Genomic DNA, 23,321 nt, shown 5'->3' on the forward strand with positions numbered 1-23,321 from the left:
AGTGTCCCATCATTGGTGTCATTGGGAGGAATAGTGCCCCATCATTGGTGTCAGTGGGAGGAATCAAGCCCCATCATTGGTGTCATTGGGAGGAATAGTGCCCCATCCTTGGTGTCATTGGGAGGAATAGTGCCCCACTGTTGTTGTCAGTGGGAGGAATAGTGTCCCATCATTGGTGTCATTGAGAGGAATAGTGCCCCATCATTGGTGTCAATGGGAGGAATAGTGCCCCATCATTGGTGTCAATGGGAGGAATAGTGCCCCATTATTGGTGTCTGTGGGAAGAATAGTGCCCCACCGTTGTTGTCAGTGGAAGAAATAGTGCCCCATCATTGGTGTCAGTGGGAGGAATCGTACCCCATCATTGGTGTCAGTGGGAGGAATAGTGCCCCATCATTGGTGTCAGTGGGAGGAATAGTGCCCCATCATTGGTGTCAGTGGGAGGAATAGTGCCCCATCATTGGTGTCAGTGGGAGGAATAATGTCCCATCATTGGCGTCAGTGGGAGGAATAGTGCCCCATCATTGGTGTCAGTGGGAGGAATAGTGCCCCATCATTGGTGTCAGTGGGAGGAATAGTGCCCCATCATTGGTGCCAGTTGGAGAAAGCATCCTATTACAAAGCTATGGGAATTGTTTCTATGTTTTGAGGAATATCTCATTGTCATCGACCAGGGGCGAACTGACCATTTGGGAACTCGGGCACTGCCCGAGGGCCCAGGGTCAGTAGGGGGCCCCATGAGATGCCCCTGGTACCTTTCATAGGCTTTTTTGGGTGTGATTTAAGTGTGGACGAGGACACGGGGGCCCCATGATCCCCTATTGCCCGGTGGCCCCACGAGTTGTCAGTCCGCCCCTGTCATCGACGATCTCCATCTGATCAGTTTACTGATTTCCAATATTTCTTTGTCTATTCAGCAAATCGAAGATAAAGAATTTCTGGTCCGAAGACTGAAAGAGGCAGAAGACCTCCAAAGCCACGCAACGGAAGAGGAATCGCATTCTTTGTCCTCCGGCCTGTCGATGGATAATTGAAGAGTTTGAAGAGCAGATAGAAATTCAGCTGAATTGGCATCTTTTTCTCTCCTGGCACCAAGAACTCGTATTTATGACTGACACCCACAGAGAGATTATTGTAAGAGATACTTCATACTTACAGTTTTTATCTGTCCACTTCAGTTATCAGAAGATGCCGGAGATTTTAATAAGGGGCAGGCTGCCTGCAGGAGAAGCACTGGTGCTGTTTGCTCTCTTTTTAGCTGGCCCATAGAGCTCTGAGAATCCTTTGTCATGTATTGTAAAAATAAAAATAAAAAATAAAACTTATATACTACAAACGATCAGTAAATTTATAAACGGCATAAAGATATCACAATTAAATGATGTATTTTAATGCCTTCCTGTCCAACCACCCGGCTATGCAAAAGTAATCGCTTAAAGCTGAACTCCGGGCACAAAACTTTCATTGAAATATACCGTATTCCTCAACAGCCACAAAGAATAGAAATCCACTTTGTGCGCTCTGAATATCTTTGCAACTCCAGATATTACCTTGTAAAAGTAGTAGTGACATCATCACTGCGCTCAGGGCCGTGGATAAGGGGGTACCACCAGTCCTCCTGTACGGGGCCCAGGCCAGCAGGGGGGTGGGCCCAGGCAGCTGGGTGAATCAGATGTAGGCAGGGAGGTATGCAAGCCATACATGGTTCCGAATGATTTTTCGTCCGAAAACGTTGGTAATCCGATGGCGCCGTCAATGATTTTGAAAATCGACCAACCAAGTCATAAAGTTCACCCCATATAACGAGCAAAACTTCTGTTCCTTCCAGGTCACGGCTCATGCGCATATTCTTTTCGGAAAAACGATCGTACAATTTGACCATCATTGAGTCGTTTTTCACTAATTTTCCAACATGCCCGATCACCGAAAAGGGGAGGAACCAAGAAAATCGGCCGGTGCCATTGACCCACTAACAGAGCAAAAATCGGACGATTATTCTTAGGAACGAAAAATCAGTTGCATTTCGACCCATGTGTGGCCGGCAGTAGTTCAGCACGATGGAGGGGGGCAATCTCTGGAACTGATCCCCTGTATGGCTCTCTCTGCAGCAGCTGAAAGCCGGCTTCTTCTCATCTCCCTCCTGCTGGCTGCAGAGAGAGCCATACAGGGGATCGGTTCCAGTAATTGCCCCCCCCTGTCATGCTGATCCTCCTCCCTGTGCACCATATGTTTCCCCCTGCTGCTCAGGCCCTCCTGTGTGCCCCCACAGTGCTGCCGGCTTACCCACCAACAGCTGCAAGCGCTCAATAGGATCCTCAGAATAGAGAGTGGAAGAAGGGTTCGGTAAATATGTCAATATACCGGTTCCTCCTTTCCTGAATGAACACGAGTGACTGCTGCCGATATATGGAGGGCACAGAGCCTGGTATATGGAAGGTACAGAGCCTGGTATATGGAGGGCACAGAGCCTGGTATATGGAGGGCACAGAGCCTGGTATATGGAGAGCACAGAGCCTGGTATATGGAGAGCACAGAGCCTGGTATATGGAGGGCACAGAGCCTGGTATATGGAGGGCACAGAGCCTGGTATATGGAGAGCACAGAGCCTGGTATATGGAGAGCACAGAGCCTGGTATATGGAGGGCACAGAGCCTGGTATATGGGAGGCACAGAGCCTGGTATATGGAGAGCACAGAGCCTGGTATATGGGAATGGAATACAGCCTGGAATATGGGGGTATACAGCGGTATATAGGTGGGTGTAGAGCCTGGTATATGTGGGATATACAGCCTGGTATATGGAAGGCACAGAGCCTGGTATATGGAAGGCACAGAGCCTGGTATATGGAGGGCACAGAGCCTGGTATATGGAGGTCACAGAGCCTGGTATATGGAAGGCACAGAGCCTGGTATATGGAGGTCACAGAGCCTGGTATATGGAAGGCACAGAGCCTGGTATATGGAGGTCACAGAGCCTGGTATATGGAGGTCACGGAGCCTGGTATATGGAGGGCACGGAGCCTGGTATATGGGGAGCACAGAGCCTGGTATATGGAAGGCACAGAGCCTGGTATATGGGGAGCACAGACCCTGGTATATGGAGGGCACAGAGCCTGGTATATGGAGGTCACAGAGCCTGGTATATGGAGGTCACAGAGCCTGGTATATGGAAGGCACAGAGCCTGGTATATGGAGGTCACAGAGCCTGGTATATGGAAGGCACAGAGCCTGGTATATGGAGGTCACAGAGCCTGGTATATGGAGGGCACGGAGCCTGGTATATGGGGAGCACGGAGCCTGGTATATGGGGAGCACAGAGCCTGGTATATGGGGAGCACAGAGCCTGGTATATGGGGAGCACAGAGCCTGGTATATGGAAGGCACAGAGCCTGGTATATGGGGAGCACAGAGCCTGGTATATGGAGGGCACAGAGCCTGGTATATGGAGGTCACAGAGCCTGGTACATGCATTGCACTTAGGTTTGTCACTACAAGGTGGTGCTGATTAAATGATTAAAGTCCAGCTCCAGCTTAAAAGGATTGGGTACTCACTACAGAGCCACTGAAAGTCCACGCGGTGCAGTCTATTGATGTCACACCTTCAGCTGTTGCGGTTCTGGATTTCCATATTGGTCTGGTGATTAAAGCTGAACACCTTTCAGCGCCTCACTTCAGTGCAGTGGAGAATGGATTCTCTGCAGTCTTCTCCCATTCACCATCCTCAGGGCATTTTGCCGGCCCCAAGTTCAAGGAGTAACTAGCCCCCTACTTCACTGCTGAGTCCTGTAGTCATAAAAGGTTTGCAGGATGGAACCAACACAGTGAGGAACACAGCCAACCAACACTCCCGGAAGTGTCAAATGCCATAAAGTCCAATGGAGAATGCAACACTAGAGCAAAGGGATCATCGTAGCAATGGGACACCGGAGAGAGGAGTATAATACCTCTTCTATTACAGGGAATGGAGGGGAGGTAGGAGACACGGGACACCGGAGAGGGGGATATAATACCTCTTCTATTACAGGGAATGGAGGGGAGGTAGGAGACACAGGACACCGGAGAGAGGAGTATAATACCTCTTCTATTACAGGGAATGGAGGGGAGGTAGGAGACACGGGACACCGGAGAGGGGAGTATAATACCTCTTCTATTACAGGGAATAGAGGGGAGGTAGGAGACACGGGACACAGGAGAGGGGAGTATAATACCTCTTCTATTACAGGGAATGGAGGGGAGGTAGGAGACACAGGACACCGGAGAGGGGAGTATAATACCCCTTCTATTACAGGGAACGGAGGGGAGGTAGGAGACACGGGACACCGGAGAGGGGGGTATAATACCTCTTCTATTACAGGGAACGGAGGGGAGGTAGAAGACACGGGACACCGGAGAGGGGGGTATAATCCTTCTATTACAGAGAATGGAGGGGAGGTAGGAGACACGGGACACCAGAGAGGGGGGTATAATACCTCTTCTATTACAGGGAATGGAGGGGAGGTAGGAGACACGGGACACCGGAGGGGGGAGTATAATACCTCTTCTATTACAGGGAATGGAGGGGAGGTAGGAGACACGGGACACCGGAGAAGGGGGTATAATACCTCTTCTATTACAGAGAATGGAGGGGAGGTAGGAGACACGGGACACCGGAGAAGGGGGTATAATACCTCTTCTATTACAGAGAATGGAGGGGAGGTAGGAGACACAGGACACCGGAGGGGGGAGTATAATACCTCTTCTATTACAGGGAATGGAGGGGAGGTAGGAGACACGGGACACCGGAGAGGGGGGTATAATACCTCTTCTATTACAGGGAATGGAGGGGAGGTAGGAGACACAGGACACCGGAGAGGGGAGTATAATACCCCTTCTATTACAGGGAACGGAGGAGAGGTAGGAGACACGGGACACCGGAGAGGGGGGTATAATACCTCTTCTATTACAGGGAACGGAGGGGAGGTAGGAGACACGGGACACCAGAGAGGGGGGTATAATATCTCTTCTATTACAGGGAATGGAGGGGAGGTAGGAGACATGGGACACCGGAGGGGGGAGTATAATACCTCTTCTATTACAGGGAATGGAGGGGAGGTAGGAGACACGGGACACCGGAGGGGGGAGTATAATACCTCTTCTATTACAGGGAATGGAGGGGAGGTAGGAGACACGGGACACCGGAGAAGGGGGTATAATACCTCTTCTATTACAGAGAATGGAGGGGAGGTAGGAGACACAGGACACCGGAGGGGGGAGTATAATACCTCTTCTATTACAGGGAATGGAGGGGAGGTAGGAGACACGGGACACCGGAGAGGGGGGTATAATACCTCTTCTATTACAGGGAATGGAGGGGAGGTAGGAGACACGGGACACCGGAGGGGGGAGTATAATACCTCTTCTATTACAGGGAATGGAGGGGAGGTAGGAGACACAGGACACCGGAGAGGGGAGTATAATCCTTCTTCTATTACAGGGAATGGAGGGGAGGTAGGAGACATGGGACCAGGGGCAATAAGGGATCATGGGGCCCCTGTGTCTTTGCCCAAACTCAAACAAGCCTATGAAAAAGGTATCAGGGGCTTCTCATGGGGCCCCCTACTGACCCCGGGCCCTTGGGCAGTCCGCCTCTGCATATGGCTGAGCCAGGCATCCATGTATATGTCTGCGGCTGACACAAATGACATCTCAGGAAAGTTGGATCCTGGTAACGTAATGCTCTGAGAGCTGTGAAGGAGCTGTTGGTGTAACATGGGAGATAAGTCTGGAAGGGCTGATAGAACTTTTGCTGCTTATCTATACTCAGCATATGACAGATGTATGTTTGGAGGTGGTTACCAGCCGTGGTGAGGATGACACAGCAGCAGCAGACATAGTTAGTAGCAGTGCCGGGGATAACAGCATCAGAGGAAGCAGAGCCAGGATTAGGGTGAAGAGCCCTCTACCACCCGGAGCCATGTACCTATTGCTGCTGCTCGCTCATGTGACCTGTAAGTCTCTTCTCTCCATTCTCCGAATCCTTTCTAGGTAGAGCTTTGCTCCTCCCAGCACTTAGCTCCCAACTTCACCTCTTCAGGACTCCCCCCTACCCATCTTCTGGACTCCCCCCGACACCTCTTCATGCCTCTCAACTACCCCTCTTCTGGACTCCCCCTGACCCCTCTTCATGACTCCCAACTACCCCTCTTCTAGACTCTCATCTACTCCTCCTTTGGGCTGTCAACTACCCCTCTTGTGGCCTCCTAACTACCTCTCTTCTGTCCTTCCATCTACCCCTCTTTTGGACTCTCCCTACCCCTCTTCTGGACTCCCATCTGCCCCTCCTCTGGACTCCCATCTACCCCTCTTTGGCCTCCCATCTTCTCCTCTTCTGGCCTCCCATCTTCTCCTCTTCTGGCTTTCCATCTACCTCTCTTCTGGACTCCCATCTACCCATCTTCTGGCCTCCTAACTACCCCTCTTCTGGCCTCCTATCTACCTCTCTTCTAGACTCCCATCTGTTCCTTCTCTGGACTTCCAACTATCCCTCCTCTGGACTCCCATCTACCCCTCTTCTGGACTCCCATCTTCTCCTCCTCTGGCCTCCTATCTACTCCTCTTCTGGACTCCTATCTACCCCTTTTCTGGACTCCCAACTACCTCTCCTCTAAACTCCCAACTACCCCTCTTCTGGTCTCCCATCTACCCCTCTTCTGGACTCCTATCTACCCCTCTTCTGGACTCCTATCTACCCCTCTTCTGGTCTCCCATCTACCCCTCTTGTGGACTCCCATCTACCTCTCTTCTGGCCTTCCTTCTACCCCTCTTCTGGCCTCCCTTCTACACCTCTTCTGGCCTCCCATCTACCCCTCTTGTAGACTCCCATCTACCCCTCTTCTGGCCTCCCTTCTACACCTCTTCTGGACTCCCATCTACCCCTCTTCTGGCCTCTCTTCTACCCCTCTTCTGGACTCCCATCTACCTCTCTTCTGGCCTTCCTTCTACCCCTCTTCTGGCCTCCCTTCTACACCTCTTCTGGCCTCCCATCTACCCCTCTTGTAGACTCCCATCTACCCCTCTTCTGGCCTCTCTTCTACCCCTCTTCTGGACTCCCATCTACCCCTCTTCTGGCCTCCTAACTACCTCTCTTCTGGACTCCCATCCACTGCTTTGCCCTCCACAACTGTGACCTTTATGTTTGATGGAAAGAAAACATTAAGAGGATGCCAAGAGCAAATCAAAGAAATGTTTGTGCCTATTTAAAGGGTCAGTCTTCCCAAAAGATGATTTATGATGATAGGGCCTGGTGGTTGTGGAAGCCTCTTGTTTTCTTATATGTATTGAATACTACAACAGATTTCCCATCCACCTGTGTTCATCATGTTCCTCCTAATAAATTCTCCATAATACAAAATACATCAAATACCCAGCGAAGGAGCTCCTCATAATGGGCACAGCAGGTGCACAGACATGGAAACTCAGCACAGGGATGGTGGAAACCCCTCATAATGGGCACCATGGGAATACAGACCCAAGAACTCAGCACGGGGATGGTGGGAACCCCTCATAATGGGCTCAGCTAGTGTATAGACCTGGGAACTCAGCAGATGGACGGTGGGAACCCCTCATAATGGGCACAGCGGGTGTACAGACCTAGAAACTCTGCACATGGACGGTGGGAACCCCTCATAATGGGCACAGCGGGTGTACAGGCCCAGGAACACAGCACATGGACGGTGGGAACCCCTCATAATGGGCACAGCGGGTGTACAGACCTGGGAACTCAGCACAGGGAAGGTGGGAACCCCTCATAATGGGCACAGCGAGTGTACAGACCCGGGAACTCAGCACATGGATGGTGGGAACCCCCCATAATGGGCACAGCGGGTGTACAGACCTGGGAACTCAGCACAGGGAAGGTGGGAACCCCTCATAATGGGCACAGCGGGTATACAGACCTGTAAACCATTTAGAATGTTAGCACCTCTGTCCAATCACTGGCAATAAGATGGCACCATCAATACCATGTGTCCAATCACTACCAATAAAGTTGCATCATCCATCAATACCGCCACTTGTCCATTCACTGACAATAAGATGGCACCATCGATACCTCAAATTAAGCATCTTCACTTCCCTTCACTTCCTGTGCTGTAGACACAACCAGGGGCGGACTGACCATTTGGGAACTCGGGCACCGCCCAAGGGCCCAGGGTCAGTAGAGGGCCCCATGAAATGCCCCTGGTGGCTTTCATAGGCTTTTTTTGGGTGTGGTTTGAGTGTGGGCAAGGACACAGTGGCCCCATGATCCCCTATTGCCCGGGGGCCCCATGAGTTGTCAGTCCGCCCCTGAACACAACATTTGAATAGATTGTCAGCACTCCTCACATGTCCTGTTATAACAGAGATCTGTAGCAGGACGCCGCGGGCGTACATTGGGGTGAAATTAACTTGAAATGGCGACCCACCACAACGCGTTTTGGTGTGAACTGTCCCTTTGCAGTTTCTGGACTTTTCAGGAACCTCCGCCCCTCCTCTTCCCCAACCAATCAGATTTCATCTTAGTCACCTTAGCATAATTATAAAAAAGAATGACGGCTACTGATTGGTTGTCTTATTTTTCCCTACTTTCAGTGGCTGTCAGTGCGGCCAGCACACCCATCACAGCTGGATTCACCACGGAGGAGCCGCAGATGGTCACCCATGAAGGTAAGAGACTTTTGGTGAATGAAGGTCATTTATGAATGAATGGCTCAGATTTACAGGAAAACAATTGCATTTTTTGAAGACAATTGGTTAAGAGTGCATATGAGGGGCTTCGTGGTTGGCTACTTCCGGCACCCAAGCACAAGGCCCTACGCCCATTCCAGCCCTGCTAGAACCCAATCCCACCAGCTGAGGCCGACCCCTCCACCATCTTGTGCCATGCTACTTCTCGTAGGCCTCCTCATGACGTTCCTGGCCATAGACCTTCATATCCACAGAGGGATCCCGTCTGAACGTACTGTAATTATTCATGTTTCTTTTAAAAGAGAGGAACTTGAGCAGGAGATACTATCCTCCCTACACCGCTTCATTGCACTTTGCTAGTGTCATGGCAAGACAGTCACATCACAAGGACATACAATATGGAGTCACTTTACATATACAGTTAATCACATATAATGGATGGTCCGCAGAAGTCTCAGGTGAAAGCATGTGCAGCACTTCACAGCCATCTCCTACAGTCTCTTCTCTACCCAGGGTCATCAGTACTCACATCAGAAGAGCTGCAGGTACTACTGAGCAGGGGATCAGCAGATCTTGGGGTTACTTCTGAGTGGAGCTGGGGGTACTACTGGGTAGGGCATCAGCAGAGATGCAAGTACTACTGAGCAGGGCAGCTGCTGGATGTGGGTACTAATGTGTCCCAGTATCTGTTGAGTGAGGGTACCAAGTGAGCTGGGGATCTGCTAAATGAGGGCACTAATAAGCTCGGGATCTGCTGAGCAAGGGTACTAATGAGCTGGGGAACTGCTGACTGAGGGTAATAATGAGCTGGGGATCTGCTCAGTGAGGGTTCTAATAAGCTGGGGATCTGCTGAGTGGGGGTACTAATAAGCTAGGGATCTGCTGAGCGGGGGTACTAATGATCTGGGGATCTGCTGAGTGAGGGTACTAATGAGCTGGGGATCTGCTGAGCGGGGGTAGTAATGAGCTGGGGATCTGCTCAGTGAGGGTACTAATGATCTGGGGATCTGCTGAGCGGGGATACTAATAAATTGGGGTTCTGCTGAGCAAGGGGTACTAATGAACTGGGGATCTGCAAGCAAGGGGCACTAATGAGCTGGGGGATCTGCTGAGGGTTGCTAATAAGCTGGGGATCGGCTAAGTGGGGGTGCTAATAAGCTGGGGATCGGCTAAGTGGGGGTGCTAATAAGCTGGGGATCTGCTGTGCGGGGGTGCTAATAAGCTGGGGATCTGCTGAGAGGGGGTATTAATGACCTGGGGATCTGCTGAGCGGAGGTATTAATGAGCTGGGGATCTGCTGAGTGGGGGTATTAATGAGCTGGGGATCTGCTGAGCGTGTGTATTAATGAGCTGGAGATCTGCTGAATGGGGGTATTAATGAGCTGGGGATCTGCTGAGCGAGGGTATTAATGAGCTGGGGATCTGCTGAGTGGGGGGTATTAATGAGCTGGGGATCTGCTGAGCGGGGGTATTAATGAGCTGGGGATCTGCTGAGCGGGTGTATTAATGAGCTGGGGATCTGCTGATCGGGGGTATTAATGAGCTGGGGATCTGCTGAGCGGGGGGTATTAATGAGCTGGGGATCTGCTGATCGGGGGTATTAATGAGCTGGGGATCTGCTGAGCGGGGGGTATTAATGAGCTGGGGATCTGCTGAGCGGGGGGTATTAATGAGCTGGGGATCTGCTGAGCGGGAGTATTAATGAGCTGGGGATCTGCTGAGCGGGGGAATTAATGAGCTGGGGATCTGCTGAGCGGGGGTATTAATGAGCTGGGGATCTGCTGAGCGGGGGTATTAATGAGCTGGGGATCTGCTGAGCGGGTGTATTAATGAGCTGGGGATCTGCTGAGTGGGGGTATTAATGAGCTGGGGATCTGCTGAGCGGGGGTATTAATGAGCTGGGGATCTGCTGAGCGGGGGTATTAATGAGCTGGGGATCTGCTGAGCGGGGGTATTAATGAGCTGGGGATCTGCTCAGCAGACTTAATACTGAGCTGGGGTACTACTGAGCCCTTTTAAAACAAATAGAAAAATCAACACACACACAAGGCATTGCCAAGCTTCATTACGTCCACTTCTAATGGAGGTCTATTGGGTCTCCTCGCTCTTCTCTTCTTACTTTCAGATGCTCTCACGGACAGACACACGGGCGGACACACAGACGGACACACGGACGTACACATGGATGGACACACGGACGTACACATGGACGGACACACGGATGGACACCCAGACGGACACACGGTTGTACACATGGATGGACACACGGACGTACACATGGATGGACACACGGATGGACACATGGACGGACACATGGACGGACACACGGATGGACACATGGACGGACAGACGGATGAGAGTTCTGTGGACATTGCAGCCAGCACTGACATGACCTCTGCCATCCATACAGGTAAAAGGGACTTCTGATGGGTCATGGATGTTCCCAAAAGGACGAAAAAAAATATAGTTTTCTGTCATTTGTATATTGTTGGGATGATGCCGGTGTATTCAGTAAAAAGCTCCACATTATTTATTATACAGGATTTATATTTCGCCAACGGTTTGCGCAGCGCTTTACAACGTGAGCACAGACAGTACACGTGCAATACAAGCCAATACAGGAGGAAACAGAGGGCCCTGCTCCCCAGAGCTTACAATCTAAAAGCGAGGATCAATTAGTACAAAAGATCAGAATGCATCTTTTAGTGAGCCTAAAGCCTGGCCATACATTGGTTGAAATTCGACCCATTTTTCGTCCGAAAATCAGACCTAAGAATAATCGGCCGATTTTCGCTCTGTTAGTGGGGTCAATGGCACCGGACGATTTTCGTGGTTCCTCCCCTTTTCGGCGATCGGGCATGTTGGAAAATCTGTGAAAAACAACCGATTTTCGACTCAATGATGGTCAAATCGTACGATCGTTTTTCCGAAAAGAATATGCGCCATGAGCCGTGACCTGGAAGGAGCAGAATTTTCATCTGTTCTATGGGGTGAACTTTATGACTCGGTCGGCCAATTTTTGAAATCATTGATGGCGCCATCGGATTACAGAGCGAACGTTTTCGATTTTCAGACGAAAAATCGTTCGGAATTCGAACCGTGTATGGCCTGCATTAGTTCGACTCGAACATCGGCCATTTGTGTGTTCTCTGAACACACGAACGGTAAGAGCGTTCGGCAGGCTGTGCCCTGGCAGTGCATTGTGATTGGTCACCACAGGTCAGGTTGGAGGACTCCTCTTCTGAATGTAGTGTCTTGCCTCTGAACTCAGAGCAGGGAGGAGGGCGGGAGGCACAAAAGGTCTCCTCTGGGGGCGTGAGCTGCCCAACTCTTCTCCCGCGCTCCCCCTGTAGACCTGCAGTGTCTCCTGATCTCCCCCTTGCCCTGAGTTCAGTGGTGGCAGCAAGCTGGTACATTCAGGAGAGGAGTCCTTCCTTCCATTCCTCCCGCCCTCTTCCCGGCTGTGACTTTAATGGCAGCAGAGACTACGTCGGTGGCAGGCGAGTTCATACAGAATAGGAGTCCACCCTGCCATTCCTCCAGAATTCCAACAGCTGCAGCGGCAGGAGGAGAGGAGTCCACTCAGGCTGCTAAGTGGTGTGGACAGGACTGTCACCCGGTCCGTATTCTGACCACGGTCCGCCATTTAGTGATGCCTGGTTTAGATCAAAGCATCTTCAGGTGTTAGAATGGCCCAGTCACAGTCCAGACCCAAATCCAATGGAGAATATGTGGCCAGACCTGAAAATTGCTGTTCCCAGATGCTCTCCATCCAATCTGACAGCTTGAGCGATTCTGCAAAGTAGAATGGGCAGAAATGTCCCTCTCTAGATGTGCAAAGAGACATCCCCAAAAAAGACCTGCAGCTGGAATTACAGCCAAAGGGGGTCCTACAAAGTATTGACTCCGGGGGGGGGGCTGAATACAAATGCCGCCACACTTCTCACAGATTTATTGGTCACAAATGTTGGAAACCATTTCTCATTTTCCTTCCACTTCACAATTATGAGCCACTTTGTGTCGGTCCATCACATCCAATCCCGATAAATACATTGTAACATGACAACATGGGGGACATTTCAGGGGGGAGGGGGAATACATTGTAACATGACAACATGGGGGGGGATACATTGTAACATGACAAAATATGGAAAATTTCAAGGGGTGGGAATACTTTTTCAAGGCACTGTAACAGAACAGAATTCAATAGAATAGAATAGAATAAAATAGAAAGAATATAACTGTTTCCAAAATTTTAAATTTAAAATAGAATCATTTTGAATTCAAATAGGTTAGAATAGACTAGAATAGAAAAAATAGAAAATAATAGAATAGAAAAAAACAATAGAGTAGAATAGAAAAGCATAAAATAGAAAGAATAAACCCATCTTCCATATTTAGAATTTCGAATAGAATAAATTCAAATTCGAATGCCATTTCAAATTCGAATTCCGATTTGAATTTACTGAATTCGGTTGAATGGAATTAGAATTGAATTAAAAAACAAAGAAATTAAATGAAACAAATTCCGAAAGACAAATTAAACGAAACTAAATTATTTAATCAATTAAACAAATTTTTTTTGTTCTGCACATGTCTACATTCAGCTGGATTTTGAACTCGAATTTCGATTTGAATTTTCTGAATTCGGACGAATTTAATTTTAATTGAATTAAAAAACAAATAAACGAAACAAAATTATTTAAATAACAAAACTAAATAAAACAAAACATTTAGCTGGAACTGTCCCGTAATGTGAAGACGTTTCCTCGCTCCTCCAATCCACTCTGAGTGTTGACATCAATGTATTTTCAGTATCCATACTGTAGGTGTATTAGGATTAATTTGTTCCATAGATGGTAGGATACAGGTCTGCTGCCTACGGGGGATGTCACTTTGCATCGATCGTTTTACTCCAAATGAGACACATGAAAAGTTTTGGTCTTTTCCCTACAAACATTGCTGTGTCCATGATTAGGATCCGCAGGCGAGCACCGAACATTTCTATGTATACCAGTCATAGACTGTGCTGTTCCCCTCATATTTGTTATTTAACTGTGCATTGTATCACCAATTCTTATTTCACCATGTTTGTTTCTATGTCTTGATCTGTTGCTGCCATCTGCTGGCCAGAATTTGCATGCTGCATGCCTCTGTTATAGCTAGTAAGTTTTTCCTCTGCTGGGCGTGGTTTTAGGCAAGCCTTGGTCCTGGTCACTTCCTGCAGCCATTTTATCTGCTATATAGCTGTGTGACAGGACATTCAATACCCTGGGCTTGTGAAGGCATCAGTTTTTGACCAGCAGTTAGCCTCAGGAAAGATATCACAGGACAGCATCAATACCCCTACTACCTTACAGTATTGTATCACTGTTTGTCGCTGTATTTTGGACCAAATAAACCCACGCTGATTTCATTCCCGTGTATACGTTTGGATCCATCTAACCTGAACATCTGCCGGTCCGGTCTGCTCCACTGCTTGGATACGAAGGTAGGAAGTTACACAGCCATTATCAGTTATACCTTCATTCGCCTTCATGTGGGGACAGAACAGTCAAAAACTGCCTTAAAGTCCATACCCCGCTACAGATTCCCTCAGAGTCCAGTACCACACTCAGGAATCTCCCTAGCAACAGGCCCACTTGCAGCAAATCTGCCCGGCTACAGTGCACGTTCCACAAGCCTATGCGGAAGCACTGCACATACGCAGTATCTATACTCTCGCCTGGAAGTCCTCCAAGCCATTCCTAAAGTCCTATATTAACTTTTGCTCGCATAATAGAAGTACTGTTTATGCACGTTCCTTACACTGCCGTGGCCGCCGCAAAACCCCGCAATTCATTCTAAATATCTTAGAAATTTTGTCAAGGTGCCCTATCGGAGCTGTACTGCGATTTTCAGCCCCCAATTCAAAAGTTCATTTTCTTAAAGAGACAGCGCACCTTAAGTCAAAATGTCCGAAAAGGACTTTGCACAGTTCCCCAGTGATGAAATAAAGCAAATGCAACCTGATACTGATCATCATGAAGGGCAGGGAACAGAATCCACACTTCCAGCAGAACAAGTCGTGCGACCAAGACGCTCTCTCAAACCGACGGTAAAGGTCACTGAAAATTATCACACCACGAAAGATGAGCTATGTGATAACCTGGAGGAGCAATGGGAACGAGTTTCCTCCCTCATGTCCGGACTTAAATCCTCCTCAGGTGATGCCACAAGCTTACAAGTTGCCATCGGGCGGCTGGACACAGCTCAAGAAAGATACAAGAGACTGTCCACAAGGTATATAACCTTTCTAAAAGACTCCAATATCGATGAAGCCCTATCAGAACTGAGCAAGGCAGAATCAATAGCCAGACAAAGAGACGTCATGGTGCTGGATGTTAAAGGTAAAGCGGAACTCCGTATCTCTCATTTGCAAGAAACTAGATCACACAGATCAAATTCATCTAAACATTCCTCTCGGTCATACAAATCATCGTGCTCAAGAAGCTCAGCCTTGAGCGACAGATTACTAGAGGCCCGCATAAACGCAGAGCAATCCAAAGCGAGACGCTCCTTCACAGAAAAGGAAGCTCTTGCAAGAGCAGAGGCAGAGGCCAAGAGGGCAGAAGCAGAGGCAGAGGCCAAGAGGGCAGAAGCAGAGGCAGAGGTCAAGAGGGCAGAAGCAGAGGCAGAGGCCAAGAGGGCAGAAGCAGAGGCAGAGGTCAAGAGGGCAGAAGCAGAGGCAGAGGCCAAGAGGGCACAGGCAGAAGCAGAGGCCAAGAGGGCAGAAGCGGAAGCAGAGGCTCGAATAAAGATTTTCGAATCAGAGATGCAGGGGGAAATTGCATTAGCTAAAGTAAGATTACTCGAGCAAGCATTGAGCCAAGGTCTTGATCCAGTCTGCTCGCTACCACAGGAGATAGATGATCCAGTTGATCGCACCAGTGACTATGTACTGAATCAGTTATCTGCGCCACCCCCAGTTTGTAGTACCGTCCAAGCCGACAACACTGAAACCTCCAAGTCAGCTCTACCTGCGGTACCAGTGCCACCCACAGCACCCGAGCAACCTAATAACCGTTACCCGGATGTGCCCTCTCAAAGACGGTTGTTACAGAAAGATCGCTATCAGGCGTTTTCTGGCCTACCTCCACAGCTCAAGCAGCAGTCATCACAATATACAGAGGCTAAACGAAAGCTTAACCCTGCAGCTACATCATTCTACCCGGAAGCATCTCACCCTTTCACGCCAGGCAGCCCATACGCCCCAGGGGCATCACAAGTCGTCATGGCAACAAGCAGTGAGAAATCAGATATGTCTGAGTTTGCCAGGTTTATGGTGAGCAGAGAGCTAATCAACACCAGTCTCTCAAAATTTGATGACCGTGCAGAGAGCTACAGAGCTTGGAAGGCAACCTTCAAGGCCGCCATCGCTAACCTCAACCTAACCGCAGAGCAGGAGTTTGACCTCTTGATCAAATGGCTGGGCCCAGGCTCCACAAATCGCGTCAAGAGCCTCAGAACTGTCTACATGGGACAAGCAGAAGCAGGTCTCGCTGCCGCCTGGCAGAGACTTGAACGTACCTTCGGCAGTGCAGAAGCAATAGAGAAGGCCCTATTCAAGAGACTGCAGAACGTTCCAAGGATCAATCTCAAGGATGTCCAGAAGCTTCAAGATTTAAGTGATCTGCTCATGGAACTGGAGCTTGCCAAGGGTGACCCTCGTCTGTCCGGGCTGTGCTACCTGGATACAGCTCATGGAGTGAACCCAATTGTCGTGAAGCTACCATACAGTCTGCAAGAAAAGTGGGCGGCATCAGTCTCAAGGTACAAAAGAGAGCATGACATCACCTTTCCCCCATTTATTCACTTCTGTAGGTTTATCGATGAACAGTCCCAGATGAGGAATGATCCCAGCCTCGACTTCCTGGAGCTCAACACTACAGCTTCAGCAACATCATCATCAAGGTATGAAAGCATCACGCATAAACACAGAGACTTCAAGAGCAGCGTGAGTGTTAGAAAGACTAACCTACCATCTCCTGCAGTACCCACGGGTAAACAGTACACTACCTCATCAGGAGATAAGACTTTCAATCGTGAATGTCCCATTCATAAAAAACCACACTCTCTGAACAAATGTAGAGGGTTTAGATCCAAAACCATACAGGAGCGCAAGAAAATCCTCACCGAGCTTGGGGTATGTTTCAGATGCTGCGCTTCATTGGAGCACATGGCTAAGGACTGTAAATCTGTCATCAAGTGTGAGGAGTGTCATAGCGAAAGACATCCCTCAGCTATGCACCCAATCCCACTCTCCAGAGATTCACCCACTGCCATCACCACCAGTCCTGCTCCAAGTCATGGCGGGGAGCCCCAAAATTACGCTAATGCAGCGACTGCTGTTTCCTGCTCATGCTTGGATGTATGTGGGGAGGGCCAGTGCGAGAAATGTTGTGCCCGAATATGCCTGATCAAGGTCTACCCAGAGGGACTACCAGAAAAGGCAGTAAAAATGTATGCCATCATTGATGACCAAAGTAACCGGTCCCTAGCAGGTCCTAAATTCTTTGAAGCCTTTGGAATAAAGGGACCATCCGAACCCTATACCTTAAACACCTGCTCGGGCCGCATAGAGACTAGCGGCAGAAGGGCACAAGGATTCATCGCTTCTCCTGTCAGTGGGGATACGGAAATACCCTTACCGACGCTGATCGAATGTGATCAAATACCCAACCATAGGGATGAGATTCCTACCCCAGAAGCTGCATTTCACCAACCTCACCTAAGGCACCTAGCCAACGTTATCCCACCTATGGACATCAACGCCGAGATTCTACTCCTGCTCGGCAGAGACAATCTAAGGGTACACAAGGTGCGTCAACAGTGTAATGGTCCTGACTATGCGCCATATGCCCAGAGACTGGACTTGGGATGGGTAATCATAGGAAATGTATGCTTAAATCAACCAGGAATTGACTCCTTCAAAACGTACGTGCGTGCAGATGGACGCACAACTTGCATTAAGCCATGTCCTCATCACTATGAGGTGAGAGAGAAGTCTCTAGGCCTCGTACAACTACCTGACGTCATTACTCCCCTCTTTGCCGACAACTTGGGGAGATCAGTCTTTCATACAACCAAGGACGACGATAAAGTAGCCTTGTCAGTAGAGGACAGAGAATTTGTCAAGATAATGGACAGTGAGTTCTTTAAAGACAAAACCAATCACTGGGTTTCTCCGTTACCCTTCCGAGCTAACAGGGTAAGACTCCCGAACAACCGAGAACAAGCTCTGTCTAGATTTAACTCTCTTCAGCGTACCATGAACAGCAAGCCTGAAATGAGAGAACACATTGTTGCCTTTATGGATAAAATATTCCGTAACAACCATGCAGAACCAGCTCCATCCTTGAGGAAGGACGACGAGTGCTGGTACTTGCCTTCATTTGGAGTATATCATCCACGAAAACCTAATCAAATTAGGGTTGTCTTTGATTCAAGCGCCAAACATCAAGGTGTATCTCTTAACGATATTCTCCTCACAGGTCCTAATCTGACTAATAACCTAGTCGGAGTGCTGATGAGATTCAGGAAAGAGCTTGTCGCCATCACTGCTGACATTGAACAGATGTTCCATTGTTTTGTAGTCCGAGAGGACCACCGGAATTTCCTCAGGTTCCTGTGGTACAAGGACAATGACACCAACGCAGAGATGATGGAGTATCGTATGAGGGTACATGTGTTTGGAAACAGCCCTTCACCAGCCGTAGCGACTTACGGGCTTCGGAGAACTGCAATAGAGGGGGAATCTGAGTATGGTACAGATGCCAAAGACTTTGTGGAAAAAGACTTCTACGTGGACGACGGGCTCAAATCGCTACCAACTGAAGAAGCGGCTATCGATCTGCTCAAAAGGACTCAAAATATGTTGTACCAAGCTAAACTTAGGCTACACAAAATTGCTTCAAACAGTCTAACCGTAATGAGAGCCTTCGAGCGAGGTGATCATGCACCTGGATTCAAAGACATTAACCTGGGACTGGACAGTCCACCTGTGCAGAGGAGCTTGGGCCTCAGATGGGATCTCTCGGCTGACTCCTTCGGTTTTCAAATAAGTTGTGCAGACAAGCCATTCACAAAACGTGGTGTCCTATCAGTGGTAAACAGCCTATTTGATCCGCTGGGATTTGTAGCGCCCATCGCCATACAAGGTAAATCCCTACTGAGACAGCTTTCTGAAACCATCAAGGACTGGGATACCCCACTTCCCTCCGATAAAGAGCAAAAATGGGAAGCCTGGAAGCAATCTTTGTGTGCTTTGGATGAGATCCACATCCCAAGATGCTATATTAAAACCTCACTTACTTCTAGCGTAAAGAAGGAACTCCACGTGTTCTCGGACGCCTCCACAGAGGCCATAGCAGCGGTCGCCTATCTGAAGGTCACAGAACCCAACAAGCAAAATCACGTTGGATTCGTCTTTGGTAAGGCTAAGTTAGCTCCCAAGCCTGATCATACTATTCCCAGACTTGAACTCTGTGGGACTGTGTTAGCAGTGGAGATTGCAGACTTCATACAAGAAGAACTAGGTGTCAACATAGATGAAGTTCAGTATTACACGGACAGTAAGGTCGTATTAGGTTACATCTACAATCAGACAAGACGATTTTATGTTTACGTCAGTAACCGCATAGAGAGAATCAGGAGGTCCTCCAAACCTGAACAATGGTACTATGTACCATCCGAACTTAATCCAGCAGATCATGCCACTAGACCTATGTCTGTAGGTTCCTTTACTAACTCTACTTGGCTTACAGGTCCGGAGTTTCTGCTAAGACAGGCGGACGAATGTGTACAGGAAGTTTTCAGCATCCAGGATCCGGATAATGATCCAGAAATCCGCGCTGAAGTCAGTGTATTGGTCACTGGAACAAAGCAAATCTCCAGCCTCGGTTGCCAGCGCTTTGAACGTTTCTCTAGTTGGATGAGACTCGTCAGGACTATCGCAAGGTTAGTGCACATTGCAAAATGTTATCACAATACTCACAAAGATAAGGATTGTCACGGTTGGCACGTCTGCCATAAACCCTTCTCTGCGGAGAACATCTCTCATAGTGAGTCCATCATAATACGTCACGTCCAACAAGAGGAATTCAATGTAGAATGGAAGTGTTTATACAACAAACAGCAGATTCCAATAAAAAGCCCTCTTGCCAACTTAAATCCAGTTATTGACAGTTTTGGCTTGCTCAGAGTTGGTGGTCGTTTGAATCAAGCCCACCTAAGAGTTGCAGATCAAAATCCTCTCATCATTCCCAGCAAACACCATATCACCGTCTTGCTGATCCGACACTACCACAAAAAGACTGAACACCAGGGCAGGCAAATCACTGAGGGCAAGTTACGGTCTGCTGGCCTTTGGATTATAGGTATGAAAAGACGTGTGGCCCAAGTATTGCATGACTGTGTTCACTGTCGCAAAGCTAGAGGAAAACAACTACACCAACAAATGGCTGATTTGCCTGCGGACAGACTATGTACAGAGCCGCCTTTCACCTACGTTGGCCTAGACGTCTTCGGGCCATGGATGGTGTCCGCACGCAGGACCCGTGGCGGTCACGCAAACAGTAAGCGTTGGGCTGTACTATTTACTTGCATGAGTGTGCGAGCCGTTCACTTAGAGGTCATAGAATCCATGGACACATCCAGCCTTATTAATGCCTTAAGACGGTTCTTCGCAATCAGAGGACCAGTGAAACAGTTGAGGTCTGACCGTGGAAGCAACTTCATTGGAGCCTGTAGAGAACTGAACATAGACACCAAATCCATTCAAGATCACTTGGCGGAAAAGGGTTGCACCTGGATTTTCAATCCTCCTCATAGTTCCCACATGGGGGGCTCCTGGGAGAGAATGATCGGAATCTCACGCAACATCTTGAATTCTATGTTGATGGATGTAAACTCTTCAAGACTCACACATGAGACTCTAGTCACCCTTCTCGCTGAAGTTTCAGCTATCATCAATTCTAGACCCCTCGTGCCAGTATCTATGGATCCTGAAACAACAACTGTACTGACTCCAGCTATTCTACTTACCCAAAAAGCTGAGATTACACTAATGCCTAGTGGAGAATTTACTCATGCGAATATCTACCAAAAACACTGGAAACGTGTACAATACCTAGCTGATTACTTCTGGAACAGGTGGCGAAAGGAGTATCTCAATATTCTTCAAGGAAGAAGAAAGTGGCAACACCACAAACCAAACCTAAAAGAAGGTGACCTCGTGTTAATGAAGGAGCAACATACCGTGCAGATTGACTGGCCTATGGGACTAATTACAAAGGTTCTTCCTAGCAAGGATGGCAAGGTCCGTAAAGTGGAGTTGAAGATCTTCAGAAAGGTGAGCTTAAAATGTTCGCAAGGCCAATTAACGAACTCATTTTGATACTACCCATCGAGAACATTCCTGCTGGGTGAACTCTACTGAACTTGAACTTTGTGGTTCTTCTCTATTCCAACTCGGAATCTACTATATTGTTATGTTTATTGCATTCTAACATGTTCTTTGTTACAGGTTGTTTTATATTTTATGGACATTCGTCATAGTGAAAATCCCTTATGGAATTTCAGACGGGGAGTGTGCTGTTCCCCTCATATTTGTTATTTAACTGTGCATTGTATCACCAATTCTTATTTCACCATGTTTGTTTCTATGTCTTGATCTGTTGCTGCCATCTGCTGGCCAGAATTTGCATGCTGCATGCCTCTGTTATAGCTAGTAAGTTTTTCCTCTGCTGGGCGTGGTTTTAGGCAAGCCTTGGTCCTGGTCACTTCCTGCAGCCATTTTATCTGCTATATAGCTGTGTGACAGGACATTCAATACCCTGGGCTTGTGAAGGCATCAGTTTTTGACCAGCAGTTAGCCTCAGGAAAGATATCACAGGACAGCATCAATACCCCTACTACCTTACAGTATTGTATCACTGTTTGTCGCTGTATTTTGGACCAAATAAACCCACGCTGATTTCATTCCCGTGTATACGTTTGGATCCATCTAACCTGAACATCTGCCGGTCCGGTCTGCTCCACTGCTTGGATACGAAGGTAGGAAGTTACACAGCCATTATCAGTTATACCTTCATTCGCCTTCATGTGGGGACAGAACATAGACTTTGCTTTTCAGTGCACCATTCAACGATCGGCAGTGAACATCACTCCACTGGAATACAGTCAGCTGTCACCAAGAAGCAGCTCCGGTCCATCCCCGAAAAGACGCAGCCTCAACACATAACAAGTAAGTGATCTCCACCTAAAACTCAAAGAGAACCTGTCACCAGACCATTCGTCACAGCAACAATATTCCCGTAAAATGCCCCATTGTGTAGACATAAAGCCCAGGGCTGGATCTAGCCTATCTGATCTGATCTGGGGGTGTAGTCCCCATCCCCCATCAGAGTGCCCCCTTACATCAGATGTCCCCATCAGAGTGCCCCCTTACATCAGATGTCCCCATCAGAGTGCCCCCTTACATCAGATGTCCCCATCAGAGTGCCCCCTTACATCAGATGTCCCCATCAGAGTGCCCCCTTACATAAGATGTCTCCATCTGAGTACCCCCCATATCAGATGTCCCCATCAAAGAGCCCTTTACATCAGATGTCCCCATCAGAGTGCCCCCTTACATCAAATGTCCCCATCAGAGTGCCCCCTTACATCCGATGTCGCCATCTGAGTGCCCCCTTACATCAGATGTCCCCATCAAAGAGCCCTTTACATCAGATGTCCCCATCAGAGTGCCCCCTTACATCCCACTCCAAAACCATGGCCATTACAATGGAGACGCCCCCTAATGGCCATTAGTATGAAAGTGTCACCCCCTTCATGGCCATTAATAGAGAAATGCCCCTTTTGTAGCTTAACTGCCTACACTCTTCTTGGAAGGATTTCTACAAGAATTTGGAGGGTGTCTGTGGGAATTTGTGCCCTTTTGTGAGGTCAGGTACTGGTGAGAAGGCCCGGCTCACAATCGGTGTTCAAAATCACTCCAAAATTGTTCAGTAGGGTTGAGGTCAGTGCTCTGTGCAGGACATTCCTGTTCCTCCATCCATCGCACCTACAGTATATGAGCTTGTTGGACATCCCATTCCTGAACCATGGCCATTAATATGGAGGCACCCCCTTTCTGGATTTAACATACTCCACTCTTCTGGGAAGGATTTCCACAAGCTTTTGGAGGGTGTCTGTGGGAATTTTTGCCCATTTGTGAGGTCAGGTACTGATGAGAAGACCCGGCTCACAATTGGTGTTCCAATTCACTCTAAAATCATTCAGTAGGGTTGAGGTCAGGGCTCTGTGCAGGACATTCCTGTTCCACCATCCATCACATCTATATGAGCTTGTTGGACATCCCATTCCAGAGCCATGGCCATTAATATGGAGGAGCCCCCTTTGTGGCTATAACATCCTCCATTCTTCTGGGATGGATTTCCACAAGCTTTTTGAGGGTGTCTGTGGGAATTTTTGCCCATATGGGAGGTCAGGTACTGATGATGGATGAGAAGACCTTGCTCACAACCGGTGTTCCAATTCACCCCAAAAGCGTTTAATAGGATTGAGGTCAGGGCT

At 48.5% G+C, this 23,321-nt stretch overlaps 2 protein-coding genes across 4 annotated transcripts in view; both read left to right on the plus strand.

Moving 5' to 3' along the window:
• Positions 1-1,336, plus strand: part of LOC149430682 (transmembrane channel-like protein 8) — a 45,801-nt gene extending 44,465 nt beyond the window's left edge. The window contains exon 16 of the mRNA XM_089666106.1: positions 918-1,336. Within this exon, the coding sequence (XP_089522232.1) occupies positions 918-1,034 (117 nt within the window). The 3' untranslated portion in view covers positions 1,035-1,336. The remainder of the gene's footprint in view (positions 1-917) is intronic.
• Positions 1,337-5,850: 4,514 nt separating this feature from the next.
• LOC149430683 (uncharacterized) overlaps positions 5,851-23,321 on the plus strand; it is a 33,667-nt gene continuing 16,196 nt past the window's right edge. For 2 of the 3 annotated variants that reach the window (XM_089666100.1, XM_089666101.1), the window contains exons 1-4: positions 5,851-5,986; positions 8,610-8,684; positions 10,831-11,115; positions 21,880-21,990. In XM_089666100.1, the coding sequence (XP_089522226.1) occupies positions 5,953-5,986; positions 8,610-8,684; positions 10,831-11,115; positions 21,880-21,990 (505 nt within the window). In that variant the 5' untranslated portion in view covers positions 5,851-5,952. The remainder of the gene's footprint in view (positions 5,987-8,609; positions 8,685-10,830; positions 11,116-21,879; positions 21,991-23,321) is intronic. The other variant, XM_089666102.1, reaches the window with a different exon arrangement.

Source organism: Staurois parvus, unplaced genomic scaffold (assembly GCF_062004578.1).
Source record: "Staurois parvus isolate SC_StPar_1 unplaced genomic scaffold, SC_StPar_1.0 ptg002528l, whole genome shotgun sequence".
In the NCBI taxonomy this organism is placed as follows: Eukaryota; Metazoa; Chordata; class Amphibia; order Anura; family Ranidae; genus Staurois; species Staurois parvus.